This window comes from Tachyglossus aculeatus, chromosome 5 (assembly GCF_015852505.1).
Source record: "Tachyglossus aculeatus isolate mTacAcu1 chromosome 5, mTacAcu1.pri, whole genome shotgun sequence".
NCBI classification, from domain to species: Eukaryota; Metazoa; Chordata; class Mammalia; order Monotremata; family Tachyglossidae; genus Tachyglossus; species Tachyglossus aculeatus.
Genome location: NC_052070.1, coordinates 65,897,326 through 65,918,506, shown reverse-complemented (window position 1 = coordinate 65,918,506; position 21,181 = coordinate 65,897,326). Strand labels below are relative to the sequence as shown.

The 21,181-nt window shown below is 42.6% G+C and overlaps 1 protein-coding gene across 7 annotated transcripts in view; it reads left to right on the top strand.

Annotated features, from left to right (window-relative positions):
* Positions 1-20,964, top strand: part of BNIP2 (BCL2 interacting protein 2) — a 37,551-nt gene extending 16,587 nt beyond the window's left edge. For 2 of the 7 annotated variants that reach the window (XM_038746510.1, XM_038746504.1), the window contains exons 2-11: positions 2,269-2,366; positions 3,532-3,599; positions 6,817-6,999; positions 9,895-10,071; positions 12,159-12,261; positions 12,510-12,641; positions 13,835-13,921; positions 14,028-14,126; positions 15,274-15,309; positions 19,280-20,964. In XM_038746510.1, coding sequence (XP_038602438.1) covers positions 2,317-2,366; positions 3,532-3,599; positions 6,817-6,999; positions 9,895-10,071; positions 12,159-12,261; positions 12,510-12,641; positions 13,835-13,921; positions 14,028-14,126; positions 15,274-15,309; positions 19,280-19,334 — 990 coding nt within the window. In that variant the 5' untranslated portion in view covers positions 2,269-2,316 and the 3' untranslated portion in view covers positions 19,335-20,964. Of the gene's footprint in view, positions 1-2,268; positions 2,367-3,531; positions 3,600-6,816; positions 7,000-9,894; positions 10,072-12,158; positions 12,262-12,509; positions 12,642-13,834; positions 13,922-14,027; positions 14,127-15,273; positions 15,310-15,388; positions 15,454-19,279 lie in introns of all 7 variants that reach the window. The other 5 variants (XM_038746506.1, XM_038746511.1, XM_038746505.1 and 2 more) reach the window with 5 other exon arrangements.
* The last annotated feature ends 217 nt before the right edge of the window (positions 20,965-21,181 follow it).

The following is a 21,181-nucleotide window of genomic DNA, read 5'->3' as shown; positions in this document are numbered from 1 at the left end:
CTCCCCTACGTGCTGAGCACAGTGCTGGACACGTAGTGCTTAACAAATAGCATTCTTCTCATTATTGTGAAAACCAGTCGCACGTCCTCACTGTGAATGATAAATGGAGCATCTTCGGTTGGAGACCCTTTTTGTTTCAGCAATTCCAGTTGTTGCCCAGCTTTGTAAGATTTATAGCACTGCTCTGTGCCGATTTTGTTCTCATTTATCCAGTTAGGATGAGCACCTTTGGTAAAATTTGGGAGGAAAGATTTGAAAAGGAAAATGAAATGCTTAACAGATGAGCGCAGTGTAGAGTCAACCAGTCAGCGGTGTTTATTGAGCGCTTACTCCGTGCAGAGCACTGTATTAGGCGCTGGGGAGCATCTATCACAACAGAATGAGCAGACTTGTGCCCTGCCCATAATGAGGATTTATTCGATTCTGCCATGGTTCTTGTTTTTCACTACTCACTTTGGCTAGAGCATCACTGAGGTATTAGGGGATGTTGGTCCCACAAACCTGTTTGGATACGGAGTGCTGCAGTGTTGGATTAAATGGCCTGTACCCTGAGCATAGAGTCCAAGTAGGTGAGCCCACTGTTGGGTAGGGACTGTCTCTATATGTTGCCATCTTGTACTTCCCAAGCGCTTAGTACAGTGCTCTGCACACAGTAAGCGCTCAATAAATACGATTGATTGATTGAATGCCTCAGGATGAGTTCCCCAGAACGTGGGCTTTTTCCACAACCCTCATGTGATAGGAGAACTGAGTCAATCATATGAGAAGCAGCGTGGTTTAGTGGATAGAGCACAGACCTGGGCATCAGAACTTTCATTCATTCATTCAGTCATATTTCGTGAGCGCTTACTGTGTGCAGAGCACTGAACTAAGCGCTTGGGAAGTCGGCAACATATTGAGACGGTCCCTACCCAACAACGGGCTCACAGTCTAGAAGGGGGAGACGGACAACAAAGCAAACCATGTAGACAGGTGTCAAACTCGTCAGAACAAATAGAATTAAAGCTCTATGCACATCATTAACAAAATAAATAGAATAGTAAATATGTACAAATAAAATAAATAGAGTAATAAATCTGTACGAACATATATACAGGTGCTGTGGGGAGGGGAAGGAGGCAGGGTGGGAGGGATGGGGAGGAGGAGGGGAAAAAGGGGGCTCAGACTGGGAAGGCCTCTTGGAGGAGGCGAGCTCTCAATAGGGCTTTGAAGGGAGGAAGAGAGCTAGCTTGGCGGATGTGCGGAGGGAGGGCATTCCAGGCCAGGGGGAGGACGTGGGCCGGGGGACGACGGCGGGACAGGCGAGAACGAGGTACGGTGAGGGGATTAACGGCAGAGGAGCGGTGGGTGTGGGCTGGGCTGTAGAAGGAGAGAAGGGAGGTGAGGTAGGAGGGGGCGAGGTGATGGACAGCCTGGAAGCTGAGAGTGAGGAGTTTTTGCTTGATGCGTAGGTTGACAGGCAGCCACTGGAGATTTTTGAGGAGGGGAGTAAGGTGTCCAGAGCGTTTCTGCACAAAAATGATCCGGGCAGCAGCGTGAAGTGTAGACTGAAGTGGGGAGAGACAGGAGGATGGGAGATCAGAGAGGAGGCTGATGCAGTAATCCAGTCGGGATAGGATGAGAGATTGAACCAGCGAGGTAGCGGTTGGGATGGAGAGGAAAGGGCGGATCTTGGCAATGTTGCGGAGCTGAGACCGGCAGGTTTTGGTGACGGACTGGATGTGAGGGGTGAACGAGAGAGCGGAGTCGAAGATGACACCAAGGTTGCGGGCTTGTGAGATGGGAAGCATGGTAGTGCCGTCAACAGTGATGGGAAAGTCAGGGAGAGGGCAGGGTTTGGGAGGGAAAGTAAGGAGTTTGGTCTTGGACATAATTGAGTTTTAGATGGCGGGCAGACATCCAGGTGGAGATGTCCTGAAGGCAGGAGGAGACCTGAGCCTGGAGGGAGGGAGAGAGAGCCTGGGTTCTAATCCCGGCTCCACCGCATGTCAACTGTGTGACCTCGGGCAAGTCACTTCACTTCTCTGGGCCTCAGTTACCTCATCTGTAAAATGGAGATTAAGACTGTGAGCCCCACGTGGGACAGGGACTATTTCCAGCCTGATCAACTAGTATCGGCCGCAGTGCTTAGAACAGTGCTTGGCACACAGGAAGCGCATGACAAGTATCATAATAATAATTATTATTTTCTTCCCAGGGGCGTATTAACGAGTAACTAACTGAAGTATAAGTCTGAACTGCTGTTCCTTCCTCTCATCCCCTCTGCAGGTCAGCAACTCCCTGGACTCCGTCATCGACATCGAGACCCGGCTAAGAATGGAAGGCGTGGAACTGAAGGAAGAGTGGCAAGATGAAGACTTCCCAAAGTAAGCAGCGACGGCCGTGAAAAGCTCTCGTTCAAAAGAAGTACAGCCATATCAGCTGTTTTCTCTCTGGGTTTGGGCTAGAATGTGGTTAAGGAGTTAGGATACTTCCTCTGATAACGCCTGCCCGCGTGGGCTGATCATGCTGCTTTACGAGAAGAAATCAACTTCTGCGCACATGGGCGCCATCGGAAAGGGTGAATGCAGCTGGAAGAGTTTTCCTTTTTGCAAGAACGTAACTCCGGGATTATGGAAAGCTTGCATTATAATTCTCGCCGGGCACGTTCACAGCTGTTCGTCCCAACACCGCATCAGCGTATTATCCCGACAGATGTACGTAGTAGAAAGAAAGAGCTCTCCTCCTGAGCTAGAGGAATGGGGATGTGGACACCTGGGGTGTAATCCCAGCTTCCCTCATTTGCCCGCTCTGTGATCCTGGGCATGCCAGTTTATCTGGGCCTCAGTTTCTTCATCTGTAAAGTGGGGGTTAAGTACCCGTCCTCCTCCCTGTGAGCCCCGTGGGAGACAGGGACTGTGACCTGATTTATATTGGACCTGCCCAGTGTTTCATCCACCCTAGGCACTTAACCAATACCACAAAATAGCGTTGTTTTTAAAATATGTTATAAGAACCCATAGTATAGAAGAACTGACTGTGTGTAATTCCAACAGTGTTTTTGGGCAGGGCGGGGAGGGAGGGGTTAGTTAATATTTTTAAAGAATTTACATTATGGTGAGTTAAACCACGTGGTCGTTTGGCTTGTTGAACCTATAACGCTGTACATACCGTTTAAGGAAGAAGTAAAATAGTTATTTAGTCAGTACTGTTGACTAAGCCTGAGTTTGCGTGAACTTAACTGAATGAACTGGGCCGCTATTCTCGGCCATGATTTGGTAAACTATGGGCAAGTTTTGGTTTTAATAGGAGTGTGTGGACTCACAGCTAGCTATGTGAACTGCAGCTGCATGTCATCTGGCCATAGCATACAATCCAGACAGGCCAAATGGTCCAGATTCGCCTATGCTCAATAGTCACCGCCTCGGTCTCTGTGCCAAAATCCAGTTCTCTTTGCAGATTTACTTACGGTGATCCGTTTTTAAAAGATCTGTCGATATACTTCTGCTTTGAAAAAAGAAAAAGTACAGGACCAAAATGTTTGTCTTCCAGGCCACTACCAGAAGATGACAGCATCGATGCAGATACACTCAGTGCAACTGGACAAGAAAGCGAGCCTGGTAAGACTTTTAATCCTGATTTATCTGCAAGTACAGCATTTCCGTTTCTTCTCATACGCACGCACATTTTCCAGATGAACAGTAGCACTGGGGCTCTGTCAGTTTTAGGAGACTTGTTTCTAAAGTTGTACCCCAAAGTTTCCTAAGGTACACGTGTAACTCAACCCTTCCCTGTCCTTTCATCGATTTCCCCTAAGCATCCAGTGCTTAGAACGGTGCTTGGCACATAGTAAGTGCTTAACAAATACCATTATTATTATTATTATTATTATTATTATTATTATTATTATTATTATTATTATTATCATTATTCCTGTGTGGACTTTTTGGTGTTCTTTTTTAAGCATCCTTGAAAGGACAGGTAGGTAGCCTCATTCCAGCATAAAAGGGGTAAGACTTGAGTAAGTCATCAAATAATTTTTTGTTCTAATAATAACAAAGAATTTAAGAATTTTCCAACTCTAAAAAAAATCGAGTGATGGTACTGAAGAAGCGGCGTGGCTCAGTGGAAAGAGCCTGGGCTTTGGAGTCAGAGGTCATGGGTTCAAATCCTGGCTCCACCAGTTGTCAGCTGTGTGACTTTGGGCAAGTCACTTCACTTCTCTGGGCCTCAGTTCCCTCCTCTGTAAAATGGGGATGAATCCTGTGAGCCCCACGTGGGACACCCTGATTATCTTGTACCCCCCCCCAGCGCTTAGAACAGTGCTTTGCACATAGTAAGTGCTTAATAAATGCCATTATTATTATTATTACTATTGGCATGGATGCTTGACAGTGTTGGCGGAATCTAGAGGTACTTAGATGTCGGTACCTTGATTTATTCTTAAAACCTGATCACTGTCCTTTAGCTTTTTGGAATGAACCTTTATTTTTTGGTATTTGTTGAGTGCTTACTATGTGCAGGCACTGTACTAAGCGCTGGTATGGATGCTAGCTAACCTGGTTGGACCCAGTCCATGTCCCACGTGGGACTCACGGTATTAATCCCCATTTTACAGATGAAGCAAAGACAAGTTTTGTTTCCAGATCAACCAGTCTGTAGTATTTGAGTACTTACTATGTGCAGAGCACTGTACTAAGCACTTAGCTATTGGACATTGGGAAGGCTGTGGCAGCTTATAATTTAAAGCTTCTTCACCAATCAATCAGTCAATCAATCGTATTTATTGAGCGCTTACTGTGTGCAGAGCACTGGACTAAGCGCTTGGGAAGTCCAAGTTGGCAACATGTAGAGACGGTCCCTACCCAACAACGGGCTCACAGTCTAGAAGGGGGAGACAGAGAACAAAACAAAACATATTAACAAAATAAAATGAATAGAATAGATATGTACAAGTAAAATAAATATTTATTTATATATAAATATATTTATATATTTATATAAATAAACCAGAGAAGTGGAGAGCCTCTCTGCTTCGTCCAAGTACTGTTTCAGATACTGATTTTAATGAGGTTAATTTGGATCATTTTCTCCCGTCCTTGTTCGTGTTCTTACTGGTCTGAGTCCCTTTCCTCCCTTAATCAGTGGTATTTATTGAGCACTCACTATATGCAAAGCACTGTACCAAACACCTGGGAGAGTACAATCCAATAGATTTGGTATACGTAATCCCTACTCTCAAGCAGCTTTACAATTGGACTGTGAGCCCTAGGTGAGACAAGGGACTGTGTCGTACCCGACTGATTTCTGTGTATTCCAGTGCTTGGAACTGAGTGCTTGACACATAGTAAATGCCATAGAAAAAGTGGCGGCAACAGATTCCAAAAGAATTACAGATAGGGGAAGCGGCAAAGTGTAAGTAGATTCATTCAGTTGTATTTATTGAGCTCTTACTGGGTGCAGAGCACTGTACTAAACCCTTGGGAAGTCCAGGTTGGCAACATATAGAGACGGTCCCTACCCAACAGCGGGCTCACAGTCTGCATAAGCATTGTGGGGCTGGTGGTAGGTTAGCAAAGTGCTTAAAGGGTGCAATCCTAAGAGCATAGGTGATCATCATCATCATCAATCGTATTTATTGAGCGCTTACTGTGTGCAGAGCACTGTACTAAGAGCTTGGGAAGTACAATTTGGCAACGTATAGAGACGGTCCCTACCCGACAGTGGGCTCACAGTCTAAAAGGGGGAGGCAGAGAACAAAACCAAACATACTAACAAAATAAATAAAATAAATAGATAAATAAATAGAGTAATAAATATATACATATATACAGGTGCTGTGGGGAAGGGAAGGAGGTAAGGCAGGGGGGATGGAGAGGGGGAGGAGGGGGAGAGGAAGGAAGGGGCTCAGTCTGGGAAGGCCTCCTGGAGGAGGTGAGCTCTCAGGTGATGCAGAGGGGAGGCAAAAAGAATAGGGAAACGAGGGGTTAGTCAGAGAAGGCCTCTCAGAGGACATCCGATTTACTTGTCCTGTCTTATGCCGTCGAGTCGTTTCCGACCCGTAGCGACACCACGGACATATCTCTCCAGAACGGCCCGCTCCCCATCTGCAACCGTTCCCGTAGTGTATCCATAGAGTTTTCCTGGTAACAATCCATAGCAATCCAGCCTTCCGCGGGGTAAACTCGAGTCTCTCTCCCGTGCCGCTGCTGGCCCAGCTCGAATTGGAGCAGATTGCCTCCCACTCGCTAGCCACTGGCCAAGCTGGGAATGGAATGGGTAGGCCTCCGCTTGACTCTCCCTCCCTCAGCCGAGCCTGGTAGCCCACTGGAAACTCTCCAGGTGCGACCCTGAGAGGGGCATATCATCTTAGAAGGGCTCTAAAGACGGGGTGGGGGCTTCACGCCAGAGGAAGGACGGGAGCCTCCATGAAGGCGGGATTTAAGGGTGGAGTAGGTTTGTACTAAAGGAGTAAAGTGGGTGGACCGCGTAGTTGTAGGAGATTAGCAAAGTTAGGAAGAAGGGGACGGGCCGACCGAGTGCCTTAAAACCAATGGTAAGAAGTTTGTTTCTGTTTGATGCGGAGGTGGGTAGATAGCCTCTGGAGGCCCGGAGAAGTGCCTACGGAACATAAAATCCAACATTTTATTAATCAAGTACCGATACCCTTCTCTGTTTTGCTTTTTCGGATGTTCCAAAATAGGGTTTTCCTGAATTTATCAGTTGCGCTACACTCAAGCGGCTCTTTTAAAGTACTGGCAATGCGGTGTTTTTCCTCTCTCAGCTTTTCCTAACGGTAACAGAGAATAATCTAGCGTTTTCCTTTGTGCTTCGCAGTTCCTTGTCCGTTAGAAGTGAATGGAAATAAAGTAAGGAAAAAACTAATGGCTCCGGATATCAGCTTAACACTGGATCATAGCGATGGTTCGATTTTGTCAGATGACCTGGACGAGAGTGGGGAGATTGACTTGGATGGTTTGGATACGCCATCTGAGAACAGTAATGAGTTTGAATGGGAAGGTAATATTTCACCGTGTGTATTCTTTATATAGAGAAATTGTGTTTTCTAATGGTTCTCATGTTTAATGAATATAGTAACAACGAATGTAAATAAGACCAGATTTGAACTGTGGGGTACAGTGTATAAAGTACGGTGTATAAAGCGTACACATGTGTGTTTTTTAAAAACATCAAAATTTTAGTCCGGATTTTTAGAAAAATGTGAACATTTTAAAAATCTTAGAGCCGGTGTTCATTAACTTAGGAATTACAGTGAGGAAGGCTTTCTTTTTTGATCAGATGATGGTGGAGTTGCCTCAGCGTGTCATGATTCTTCCCAGTGCCTCAGGCTTACAGAAGTTAGACCGGTAGCTCTTAGGGATTTTGATGGAAGAGTTAATATCTGCTTCTCCATATAATGGGCTTTAACTTGATACCCTTATGAAAACTTCATAACGTACTGTTTAATGGGAAACAGAATGGAATCTCTAGTCTGTAAGCTCACTTTGGGCATGAATTATGTTACTTTTTTGTTCCTTTGTGACTGCTTTAAAAACTGCAGCAGGTGCATAAAGTAGTAATAGATCACTCAGACCATCACACCCCCTTCATAACCATCCAGTTAGGCTGATCTATGTTTTAGTCATTGATCATTTAGTCAAGACTCTTTGGGTATACCAGTAACCCTCTAAAATGCACCATTTTATCCTTTTCGGTTACTTGGGAACCGCTACTATTAGTCTAGTATTGTAAGAATATTAGATGGGGATTTTGAGAGGACGTTACCATGGCTCTAGGTAAATGGCACTTTAAGTCAGATTGTGTGGCTCCTTACCAAATGACCCTCAGGTTAGATGATCAGTTTCTTTGGTTTATGAAAATTCAGGATGAATTTCAAATGATTAGAGGTACTAACACTTTATTTTGCTTTGTATGTGGAATGGGGCATTTTCTTTTAAGTAGTTCATTATTGCCTCCTAACGATGTTGGATCCTTTTTTTTTTACTTTGATAATGTTTTGTGTCAAAATGCGAGGTTGTCAGAACTTTAATTTCTATCTTAAAATTGTATCAATGTCAGCATTTTGCATTTAGCTTTAATACTTTTCAATGAAAGCAGTTTTAAGTACCTTGTAGCATTTAAAGAAGAGAATGTTCATCATAATACAGAAGAAGAGATGATATTAAAGATTTTCTTTGCTTTTTTTAAAGGGGGAGGGAGTTCTTCCCTCACGGGGGTTCAAGAAATAACCCAGTAAAATATATAATATTTTATCAAGATGCTGAAATGGGATTCTATCTCTGTTTTTGTTTGTTTTTTGTTTTGTCTTTTCTTTCTTCCTTTAATGCTGCTGCCTTCATTTTCCTGGAAGGATAGTTTCCATTAACAGCTTTGTCTTGGAAACAGACAACTAACATACAGTAGGTTCCCCCCACCCCCTTCCCAGCCTTTGGTAAGGACCATCATACCAAAATAGAAAATCATTAATTCAACTTTTAAAATGTGCCCGAATATCAATTTTACTTAATGATTTGGTGCTGATGCATTGGTCGAAATTAATTTTGCATAAATTTACCTGCATGTAGACCGTCAAATGCCTTAGGTGTATTAATCGCTGCTTCCCCGGAAATCTGTATACTTAAATGAGAAACGATCATGTAAGTTAACCATTTTCTATCTAGTGGTCTAATGCTTTTGGAGTAATTAGGATTTCCTCGTATTCAGCCATCGAACTGGCCAAAATCGGACCTGTAAGGAGCGAGTGGTTGGGGAGCAAGTGGATTTTTGGCTGTTGCTTTTTATTGAGATTTTATTAAGTAATTACTATGTGCCAAGCACTATTCTACCTCTGAGGTAGACCGAAAGTAATCAGGGCAGCCACAGTCCCTGCCCCGCATGGACTCTCAATCTGAAAGGGAGGGATTAACCATATTAAACCCGTTTTCTGGATGGGGAAACTGAGTACTGAGAAGTTAGGTGACTTGCCCAAAGTCCCACATTAGTCAAGCGGCAAAGGAATTCTCTTGAATTCCAGTCCCTTACTGTTCCTGTTAGCCAAGCTGCCCTCCACGATTTGAATCTGGAATGCCCATACAGTCTCTTACTGTGTAGAGTTTGGTTATGGTTCATTTCAAATATTCATCGAACCTCTCCATTTAATGGCATTCGGATTAGATGGTGACGGTTTTTGTTAAGCGCTTACTATGTGCCAAGCCCTGTTCTAAGCACTGGGGGAGATGCAAGGTAATCAGGTTGTCCCACCTGAGGCTCACAGTCTTAATCCCCATTTTCCAGGTGAGGGAACTGAGGCCCAGAGAAGTGAAGAAGAGTATTTATTACTCTATTTATTTATTTATTTTATTTGTACATATCGATTCTATTTATCTTATTTTGTTAGTATGTTTGGTTTTGTTCTCTGTCTCCCCCTCTTAGACTGTGAGCCCACTGTTGGGTAGGGACCGTCTCTATATGTTACCAATTTGTACTTCCCAAGTGCTTAGTACAGTGCTCTGCACATAGTAAGCGCTCAATAAATACGATTGATGATGATGATGATGAAGTGACTTGCCCAAAGTCACACAGCTGATGCGGTGGAGCCGGGATTAGAACCCACGACCTCTGACTCCTAAACCCTTGCTCTTTCCACTAAGCCCCGCTGCTAATTCCTGCCTTTGAGGAACTTATGTTTAGAGGAGATTGCGGACACAAAAACACACAGTTGATTCCTTTTTCCCCTCCGTTTAAAAAAAAAAGAAATTCCTCTAATTGGATTATTCAAAAGCAGAGCCTCCGTAGACGGTGAGATAAAAAAATTAATTCAGCGGTCCAAATAGATAGTAAAGTGGTTAACTTATCGTTTGATTTTGTTTTTAGTTGTATGTCCCAATATACGTATCAACTCCTTCGTTTTGGCAGATGACCTTCCTAAGCCCAAAACTACTGAAGTAATTAGGAAAGGCTCAATCGGCGAATATACCGCAACAGAGGAAAAAGAAGACGGAAGACGTTGGCGTATGTTCAGGATTGGCGATCAGGATCACCGAGTTGACATGAAGGCCATCGAGCCCTATAAAAAAGTTATCAGCCATGGGGGTAAGTAACGGTTTCACAGTTTTCCCCTCTTCCCTTCCTCCCCCCACTGCCCCTGCTCACCGTTTTAAATTTGGGGCAGTGGTTCTGATGATCCAGACCCTTCTTAGTGTCTTAAATAGTCTCCTAATTTCTACTTTCCCATTCAACCTTGCCATTGAATTTGGTGAAAGTGGTGGCCGCTCTGTGCTGCCCACTCCCCATTTAATAATAATAATAATGATGATGATGATGGTATTTGTTAAGCGCCTATTGCGTGCAAAGCACTGTTCTAAGCACTGGCGGGGTACAGGGTGATCAGGTTATCCCACATGGGGCTCACGGTCTTAATCCCCCTTTTACAGATGAGGTAACTGAGGCCCAGAGAAGTGAAGTGACTTGCCCAGAGTCACACAGCTGACAATTGGCGGAGGCGGAATTTGAACCCATGACCTCCGACTCCAAAGCCCGGGCTCCCTTCTTATGGTTGGGGGCTACTTAATTACGGTACTTGTTACATGCTTACTAGGTACCGAGCACTGTTCTAAGCGCTGGGGTAGATACAGATTCATCAAGTTGGACAGCCCCTGCCCCACGTTGGGCTCACACTCTTAGTCCCCATTTTACAGATGAGGTAACAGGCCCAGAGAAGCGAAGTGACTTGCCCAAGGTCGCAGAGCAGACAGGTGGAGGAGGCGGGATTAGAACTCGGGTCCTTCTGACCCCTGGGCCCGTGCTCACGATGTTCCTCTACACGTAGAAGCTGTCTCCGGTTTGGCTGCAACATGTGCCTGCTGGTTGAGAGTCTGTTGTTCAATTCGGCCGTGTTTATTGAGCACCTACTGGGTGCCAAGCACTGTACTAAGCGCTTGGGAGAGTATAATACAACAGTCAACAGGTACATTCCCTCCCACGACGAGCCAAACGGTCGTCTTTAGCATTCCACGGTGTTTGTATTTAAACAAAGACTTCAACACAGAGCCTTTTCTATTTCTACACGAAGCAAGGTTTGGCCCTGCCGAAGGTTTGATTTTCTGCCAGTGTCCTAAGTGGATGTTTCTAAACCGGCTTTGCGAAGGGGAAGACGAGCCCACTGTTGGGTAGGGACCGTCTCTATATGTTGCCAATTTGTACTTCCCAAGCGCTTAGTACAGTGCTCTGCACATAGTAAGCGCTCAATAAAGACGATTGATGATGATGACTCGTCTCCAGTGTTGGGCCAGTCAGGATTTGATTCATCATCATCATCATCAATCGTATTTATTGAGCGCTTACTATGTGCAGAGCACTGTACTAAGCGCTTGGGAAGTACCAATTGGCAACATATAGAGACAGTCCCTACCCAGCAGCGGGCTCACAGTCTAAAAGGGGAAGACAGAGAACAAAACCAAACATACTAACAAAATAAAATAAATAGAATAGATATGTACAAGTAAAATAGAGTAATAAATATGTACAAACATATATATATGTATATACATATACATATACATACATATGTATGTGTGTATACGTACAAGATTACGTATCTTATACGTATAGATTGTATATGTACAATGATTGTATATGTAGATTGTATATGTGCAATCTATATGTATGTACATCTCCCCCTTTTAGACTGCTCTCCCCCTTTTAGACTGTGAGCCCACTGTTGAGTAGGGACTGTCTCTATATGTTGCCAATTTGTACTTCCCAAGCGCTTAGTACAGTGCTCTGCACATAGTAAGCGCTCAATAAATACGATTGATGATGATGATGATGATGATGGATGAGCGATATCAGGTGCCTGGGGCCATCTAGCCACGTGTGGTTCGTTTTAAATTTCAAGGTTCTCAGGTTTAATATTGTTGATGAGCGTTTATTTTGCACAGATTTCTTTGACGGATAGGGGTGGGATTGGGAGAAATGCCAAGTGTATCCTGCTTCTTGAGAGTGAGTAGCTTTTGAGCCACTTGGATGAAAAAAGCTGAGCTATAACATGTGATAAAACCGCGGATATTAAATATTATGAAGACTAAAACCAGGCCACGCAGAAATTGACTTCCATTCAGCCCTTCTAGGGGAATAACACCGTTGTTTAGTAATCCAATCCCCGTACGTTTCTTTTGCAGGTTATTATGGAGATGGTTTAAATGCCATCGTTGTGTTTGCTGTTTGTTTTATGCCCGAAAGTGGTCAGCCCAACTATCGATATCTAATGGACAATCTTTTTAAGTAAGTGACCTGTAGCCCGTGGAGCGTTACGGTTGATTATAAGAGGGAGGGCGGCTCTGGTAATGTAAACAACATAATCTAATCAATTTTCGACTTTTTTTAACCTGCTTCGTATCTGGATTGTGCACTTTAACTTCTTAAAACTTTTCAAATTACCAAATTTCTCAGGGATAATTTTTTTTTTTTAATTTGAGGAGGAAATAATGTTTTAGCAATTCTGAAGGTACGGTATTTACTTGTTCCGGCAGGTACGTCATTGGCACTTTGGAACTGTTAGTAGCAGAGAATTATATGATAGTTTATTTAAATGGAGCTACTTCGCGGAGAAAAATGCCAAGTCTGGGTTGGCTCAGGAAATGCTATCAGCAGATTGACAGAAGGTAATTATAAGTCTTTCATATTATCGACTACATCTCGTTGCCTCGCTCTGTGAAGTTATTTTGATTTTGTTTTGAAGTACGGTGTAAATAGTCATACCACCTTCCTTTATTTAAAAAAAAAATCAGTAAATCTCCTAGATCACCGTGGCATTTTATTGATGAACTCTGAATTAAAGGTAGCTCAGGTTACAGTATTCATGCTGTTTCCAATGCCGCATGCATGTACACAGCTGTTTTCTCCGTTGTCAAAGCATAGTGTGTCCAGAAAGGCATAGGTTGTCAGAAAAATCGTACCTAATTCGGCCATTGTGCCCAATTCAGAGCGTGTGGTGAAAGCACACATTGTAGAAGAGCTGCGTGTAAAATGTTTTCCGTGATTTAAGCACAGGTAATGTTTCGCATCCTCCCCTGAGATCCTTTGAAGGAACAATTCACATAATCCTCCATAATGATAAATCACGTAGTAGCTTCCAAACACTGATTAACGTGTCTTCACCGTTCATTCATTCTTCCATTGAATCGTATTTATTGAGCGCTTGCTGTGTGCAGAGCACTGTACTAAGCGCTTGGGAAGTACAAGCCGGCAACCTAGGGAGACGGTCCCTACCCAACAGCGGGCTCACAGTCTAGAGGGGGGAGACAGACAACGAAACAAAACATGTGGACAGGTGTCATCAGAATAAATAGAAGTAAAGCTAGATGCACATCATTAACAAAATAAATAGAATAGTAAATATGGACAAGTAAAATAAATAGAGTAATAAATCTGTACAAACATATATACGGGTGCTGTGGGGAGGGGAAGGAGGTAGGGCGGTGGGGGGGGATTATCATCCTAATTAGCGGGATGCAGTTGCTAGTAGATTGTGTGTGTGTGTGTATGTGTGTGCACATCACACTTGGACCGGGAAAAAGCTGTCCTAACTGAAACCAGGACATCTTCCATCACCTTCTGTCCCGGATCTGCCCCAAAGCGCCGGAGTGCCACATTTTTCTCCACTCTTGCTTTAGGAGAGCCAATCCGAATCTGCCCTGGATAAACGAAATGGACTCCGTGTCCATCCCCTGGATTCAAGACGTTTGTTACCCTCCTTAGGAAGAAGTTGGAGATGGGCGGCGCGCGCGCACGCGTGTCAAATCAGCGATGTAAATTACTCCTAATGCTAGCGTTTGATATTTCCAATTTTTTTTAGGCTAAGGAAAAACCTGAAATCTCTAATCATAGTTCATCCTTCTTGGTTTATCAGAACACTTCTAGCAATCACAAGACCTTTTATTAGGTAATATTTGGGAAATTACTTTATTTCAAGGAATGTAACTAATCAATTGCGGGGGGGGGGGTGCTATATTTAATTAGAGAATTAACACATAATATTTATTTCACAGCTCAAAATTCAGCCAAAAAATTAGATACGTCTTTAACCTGGCAGAACTAGCCGAACTTGTCCCCATGGAATACGTTGGCATACCAGAATGCATAAAACAGTATGTATTTTTGTTTGGGCCTTTTGGGGATGCTTTTGGTTTTGTTCCTGGCGTGCAAGGTACTCATTTTAAATAATAATAATAATAATAGTTCAGGAAATACTTTTTGTTATCTTGGCCAAAGAACATTAGGTTGGGACTTCAGAGTTGGAGTTTCTCTGTTCTGACTGTGACCGTGGGCAAGTTAACGTCATCCCATTAGTAAAATGTGGAGCATTATACGTTACCTTAGGAAGAAATGTACTGCATAGGCACAGTGCTTGTTCTTATCATTATTGCTACTTAATTGAAGTACCGTTGGCTCATTATTTTGAATTGCTTAACCCTGGGGAGGTTTATAGCTGAACGTAGGAAAGAAAGGAAAGCGTCCTTTCTTTCAAATTACTTGGCCTGCAATGATGTAAACCCAATCCGATCATTAAATTTGTTTATTTAAATCTATTTATTTACTTATTTACTTATTTACTTATTTATTTATTCATTTTACTTGTACATATCTATTCTATTTATTTTATTTTGTTAGTATGTTTGGTTTTGTTCTCTGTCTCCCCCCTTTTAGACTGTGAGCCCACTGTTGGGTAGGGACTGTCTCTATATGTTGCCAACTTGTTCTTCCCAAGCGCTTAGTACAGTGCTCTGCACACAATAAGTGCTCAATAAATGCGATTGATTGATTGATTGATTAAGTAATCATGAAGCTGGAGAAGTTCAAAGATGCTTTATGTTCAAGTGATGATTTCTCTTATGGTGGGGGGCGTAAGCCTTTGGTCATCTACTGACTTAGGAAATCCTCTTCATGTAAACACCAAAAAGGCTTGCTTTGGTTTGCCGCTATAAAAACAGTTCCTATACTTCACTAGAACTGTTTTGAGCTGATTCTTTTTTTAAAAATAAACAATTTGTATTTGCCTACAGGAAGGTCTGGTGGATTACTTGGTAATTCGTTTCCTGGTGTCTTTTTCTTTCTTTTGTATGGGAAAACCAAGTAGCTACAAAATGAATTATGCTTCTGACATGCGTATTACACTTCTCAGCTTTATATTGCTCTGAATGTTTATTTTAGTACCTTATTATTTTTTTTTTTTGTTCTCAAGTTTTTCTTGGTCGTCTTAACTTTTATTTACCAAAATAACTTTTCCCTACCAAGGTATGAAGAGGAAAAGTTTAGAAAGAAACACAAAAGGTATATGCACACCTTGACTGGTTTGCATTTAGACTAGTCCATTCGCAATGCTCAAACTAACTCTTCCCTGACTGGTTAGCTTGCAGAAGAGGCGATCGCATCTGTAAATATAAACATGAACCAGTGGTTCGATACTATGTCCAGGTGAGGAATAATGATTTTTCTTAAGTAGATTCGGCTGCACCGCTTTCAAAATTTATCTCCCTCCATCCGGTGGACCATTTTGAAACGGGGTCATTGACTTGGCGTTGCACACAGTAAGCGCTTAACAAATACCAGCACTATTATCATTATTATATAAAGTCTAAGGGGTTCCTTTCATTTATGTCAGTGATACCTTATTGTCAGTTTTAGGCAGGATGCCCAGGCTTCCCGGTTCCATGGAAAATTTTAGAATTTCAGATTTTCATTTCCCTCTGGGATATCTTTTTAAGGCATCCGATTTACCAAGTCTTCGCCGATCTCGTTTTCCCCCACTAGATTCTTTGTTTATATTTGCAGTGCATTGTTTCCTTGGCTAACCAGTCTGTTGAATTTTCTGTTTGTGTAAATTTAAACGGCCTGCTAACCAGTCAAGCAAATCCTACATACGATGAAGTTATTTACAGAGTTACTGCTTGGTCACTGTAAAGTAACGGTCCAAACCCCTCTGCTTTTAATTTCAAGTTTGATTCTGAACCGTCTGCTTTGTGCATAACTTACAAGGATAACTCATTATCTTTCTGTTGTCTCACCCAAAGTAGAGGAGAGGCGTGAGGATAGAGCGGGAGCTGAGATTTCTTTTTATTGTAAAAAATCTTCATTTAAAAAATAGGATTTTAAACTATTTAATATTCAGTGCCCTGTTTTAAAAAGCACTAAATTTTTTCGTGAAGGACTACAAAATGATACTCATGGTCACAAAGATATTTAAAGTTTGTGAGGGTAAAAATAACACAAAAAAGCATGCCCCCCCAAAACCCCAAGAATTCAGAATAATCCTGAGCAGTGAACTTTTTCTTCCAATAAACGATTTGCTGTTTTTGTAGTTTATGACCACATTATGGTAGTCGAAGCACACAGCTCATGTTGTGAAATGTATACATGCATGTCTTTTTAAATGCACACTCACATCCCCTGTTTGCACTGGACAAATCCCACGTTCAGGAAAACTCGTGTTATAGTGCTGACGTATTGATTGATGCACACCGTCATTTATTTTACCAGCATCATATAATAGCCTATCCAGTTACATGTGTGTTGTCAGAAGAATTATGTTCGATGCAAAACACGTAGTGAAAACACTACCCTTCAAGGGAAACGGAGTGTACTTGGGATTGGATTTTGAGAGGCTTTTTTGCGAGCCCTAATTGTTCACACAGCAAAAACCTGGTTAGTCCGAGTTCTTCTTCCCCAAACTAAATTATAAAGTCCTGGCAGCAAACTAAGCAGTTAGGGAAATATGTCCCTAACTAAATATTAGGTAATATTTATTAATAAATATTAATTAATAAATATTAGGTAATATCCCTTCCCTGGTACTTCATTTATTACCAGGGAGCGATTTCAGGCCCTGAAGAGAGTAAAAATATGTAAAGCAACCTGGCGCAATAGATAGAGCATGGACCCGGGGGGTCAGAAGGACCTGGGTTCTAATCCCGGCTCCATCACTTGTCTTCTGTGTGACCTTGGTCAAGTCACTCTACTGCTCTGTACCTCCATTCCCTCATCTGTAAAATGGGGATTGAGACTGGGAGCCCCACGTGGGACAGAGACTGTGTCCAACCCGATTTGCTTGTATCCACCCCCAGCGCTAAGTACAGTGCCCGACAGTAAGCGGTTAACAAATACCGCAATTATTATTATTATAAATCTGAAGCCAGATAGACTAGAATCCCTAGGGGTTTGTTTTTTTCCATCCAATCGTTTCCCTGAAAGGATCTCCAGAAAAGAGCCTCCCACTTGCATTCCCCTTTTTCTGGAGATCCTTTCAGGGAAACGATTGGATGGAAAAAAAAAAAAACCCCTAGGGATTTTAGTTTATCTGGCTTCAGATTTATAATAATAATAATTGTGGTATTTGTTAACCGCTCCCACTTGTATTCCCCTCCTTCCCTGTTGTATGCACAAATGCACAGTAGCACACTACTGAACTTTGCATCTTGGCATGTACTTAATTCATTCATTCAGTTGTATTTATTGAGCGCTTACTGTGTGCAGAGCACTCTACTAAGCGCTTGGGAAGTACAAGTCGGCAACAGCATAGTATAAGTACCCTGTCCTTTAAACCAACTCGACTCCATGCTAAATGTTTTAGATCATCTCGTTATAAAGAAAAGAAGTCCATTCAGCCTGTAAATATGACTGGCCTACCTATCCCTTCCATTGTAGAAAGCCATCTCCTTAGGTCTAAAATGTCACTACATTGGTAGGTGAGAGGAAATTGGTTTCAAATTTAATGGTGTGGTGCTGGTAATTAGGAATTAAAACCTGGTGGGAGCCTATGGGTAGCAGATTTAAATGTCTTCACTAAAACACCACCAGGTATTTTTCGTTTCAAGGAATTCGCTATTCAAAAACAGCCCCGCGGGCCGCATGAAAATCTTTAGAAAAGTCACGGGGCATAAAATATGCAAACTCTTCCGAAATGCCTAAAAAATATGTCATGCTTTTTGAAATAACATCTACTTATGGGTAGCTGGGTACCATTTCCTACCATCTATGGCAGATTCATTCATTCATTCAATCGTATTTATTGAGCGCTTACTGTGTGCAGAGCACTGGACTAAGCGCTTGGGAAGTACAAGTTGGCAACATATAGAGACAGTCCCTACCTAACAGCGGGCTCACAGTCTAGAAGGGGGAGACAGAAAACAAAACATATTAACAAAATAAAGTAAATAGAGTAAATATGTACAAGTAAAATAAATGTTCATTCATTCATTCAATCGTATTTATCGAGCGCTTACTGTGTGCAGAGCACTGTACTAAGCGCTTGGGAAGTCCAAGTTGGCAACACATAGGGACGGTCCCTACCCAACAGCAGTCTTCCGGTCTAGAAGGGGAGACAGACAACAAAACCAATTAACAAAATAAAATAAATAGAATAAATACATACAAGTAAAATAAATATTCATTCATTCAATAGTATTTATCGAGCGCTTACTGTGTGCAGAGCACTGTACTAAGCGCTTGGGAAGTACAAGTTGGCAACATATAGAGACAGTCCTACCCAACAGCAGGCTCACGGTCTAGAAGGGGGAGACAGACAATAAAACGAATTAACGAAATAAAATGTTTCCACGGTACGTGCACCCTTTTTTTTTTTTAAACAACCTGCCCGGCGTTTTCAGACGTTAGTAATAATTTGGACTCCCAGCAGAACCCAGGTTCTCATGCTGGCTCTGCCACTTGTCTCCTGAGTGACCTTGGACAAGTCGCTTCACCTCTCTGGGCCTCGGTCACCTCCCGTATCAAATGAGGGGTAAGACGGTGAGCCCCGTGTGGGACGTGGACTGTCCAAATTGATTAGCTTGTATCTACCCCAGTGCTTAGAACAGGGCCTGACACGTGATAAGCGCTTAAGAAATTTAACCGTCACGTGTATCACCACCGTAATAACTGATGACGATGACGGTCGTTTCGAGAGAGCAACCGTTAGCAACACGTGTTTCTTGTTTTGTCTCTTACTGGTGTCCTCTCCTCGTCACCCGGCATTCTCACTCCTGACCCTATCCCTCTTCGAAGAAAATTAACGTGCGGAGAGAGATGGTGAAAGGTTCCCATTTAAAACCGTAGCCCCACCTTACCCCTTTGCAAAGCTTTCCTTTAACAGTTTAATCTTTCCAAGTACTAAAAACATTCCCTGGATAAATCGATAAGATGCGGAGCAAGGTAGCCGCGGCCGTTGTAAGCGGTAGCTCGCTTGGTAGTCCGGATCTCTTCACTGGGTGAAACTTATTCTTTTTGTTTCCTTTTCTTTTTCATTAAGCAGAGTTGACCAGGATCTTAACGGAAAACAGGAAGAGCGGAAGAGTGAACAGTAGGCTCGGAGTCCAAAGAAAAGACTGAAGAATGTGCAGATGGAATAATGCCCTTTTGCGTTCACAGTGCATTTATTAGCCCCTAATTTTATGTAACTTTTATTACCCCCCCCCACCATGGACTTATATACAAAGAACTGTTTACCGCTGTCTCGGTTTGCAAATCCCTCGGATTTAACTCTGTAATAGCTACTTAAATATTGTATTGTAATCGTTTTATATATTGCTAAATGTCAAAGAACCACACTTTTTTTTATGAGGCATTCTTTCAGTTGTTATCTAAATGGTGCATGTTCTTCAGTAAAATATTTATATGCATAAATGGTAAAGGAAAGAGATAATATATATTTTTATGACTTTTTGAGCAATATTTTATTGTACTCGGCACCTGCATGGTGGATGAATTATGTAGGTGAATAAGGCCATATAAATGACGGAAGTCACTGTTTTGTAAAAATGCACGGTGGAATATTTCTGTGTGTAAATGGTTTAAACACATTTCTTTGCTTTTGAACATCGAGAGCCACTCCGCTTAGTTGTCACAGGCACGCGTGCATATCCTTATGTGTCTAATACCGTGAGACTGCTTTATTCTGACACGTGGAGCTTTCCCTTCTGTTTTTAATGGGGAAAAAAATCCTCACGGTCCTAACAGATTTCCATTTTTTAAAGGATAAATCAAAGCCATTTTAGGAACTGGGTCCTCGAGAAGATATGGGGAATTGGGTCGCGTGCGTGTGGATGTGTGTAAGGACATCCCTTCACTTTCTGACCACAGATCAGACCTTGTGGTCGTCTGTTACTGAACAGTTGATGTTCAGTTTTGCCACCGATGCAAACAAAGCTTTTGGATGGGTGTAAAAAGTCGGGAAAATGAGGCGAGTTGTGCAATGTGAGAATCCCTGTATTAAAAAACCAGGGTTTCTGTTTTCAGCGCCCGGCATGGGGTGTCCTCCGTAAACGTTCATTTCCCTGTCAGTTTGTGTAGAAGTGCTTGACGTTTAGTAACGACAAACTTTAGTTCTGTGTTGGTGTTCATGTTTGGCACTAAAAAACAAGGTGCATGGCAAATCATCTGTGCTGCTGTGGGTGAACCGTTTGAAGATGGGTAAATGGGCTAAATTGGTGTTTTCTCTGCTAGGACAAATAGTACAGGTGGGTGAATATGTCCGAAAACGTCAAATTTGGCCGTTCGGTTCTTGAGTAACCAAAGCGGAGGGGGAGTGCTGATAAAGTCCTGAACTTAATATTAAATTCATCCAACTACTTTAACCGCTCTAAAGGGTATTTCGGAAAGCTCAGTTTTCCCACCTCTCACCTCCTCTGTGCCCTGGTTCGGATTTGAAACCGTTAATATATTTCTTACTATTAAACGTTTGGAAGCCTCCAAGACGTCCGTGTTTTGAATGACGCGACTTGCGTCCGCAGAAAATGACCTGCTGCTGGTAATGAACAGCATCCTGTAGAAAATTCAGAGCTGCCTCAATAGCCTGTGACGGAGACCGTCTCTCAAACTTGTCTCTTCTAAGAATGGAATTCAGACCTAATGATACTTCATTTTGATTGCAGGGCAGGAGGATTTATTTAAGCAGACTGTGCCGGGTCACAAAGTCACCGGCTTCTCTCAAGCGCCGAAAAGGATGGAAGTTTTTTTCTAGGAAATCAGTCGGTTTCTTTAAAACTAAGTATCTCAAGACTTAGAGTCGCATCCACCAAGGTGAAATAATGAATTTGGCATTTTGTCCTTAGCTCTTGGTTTCCATATTTATCATGCTCTCTCTCTCTCTCTCTCTCTCTCTCTCTCTCTCTCTCTCTCTCTCTCTCTCTCTCTCTCTCTCTCTCTCTCTCTC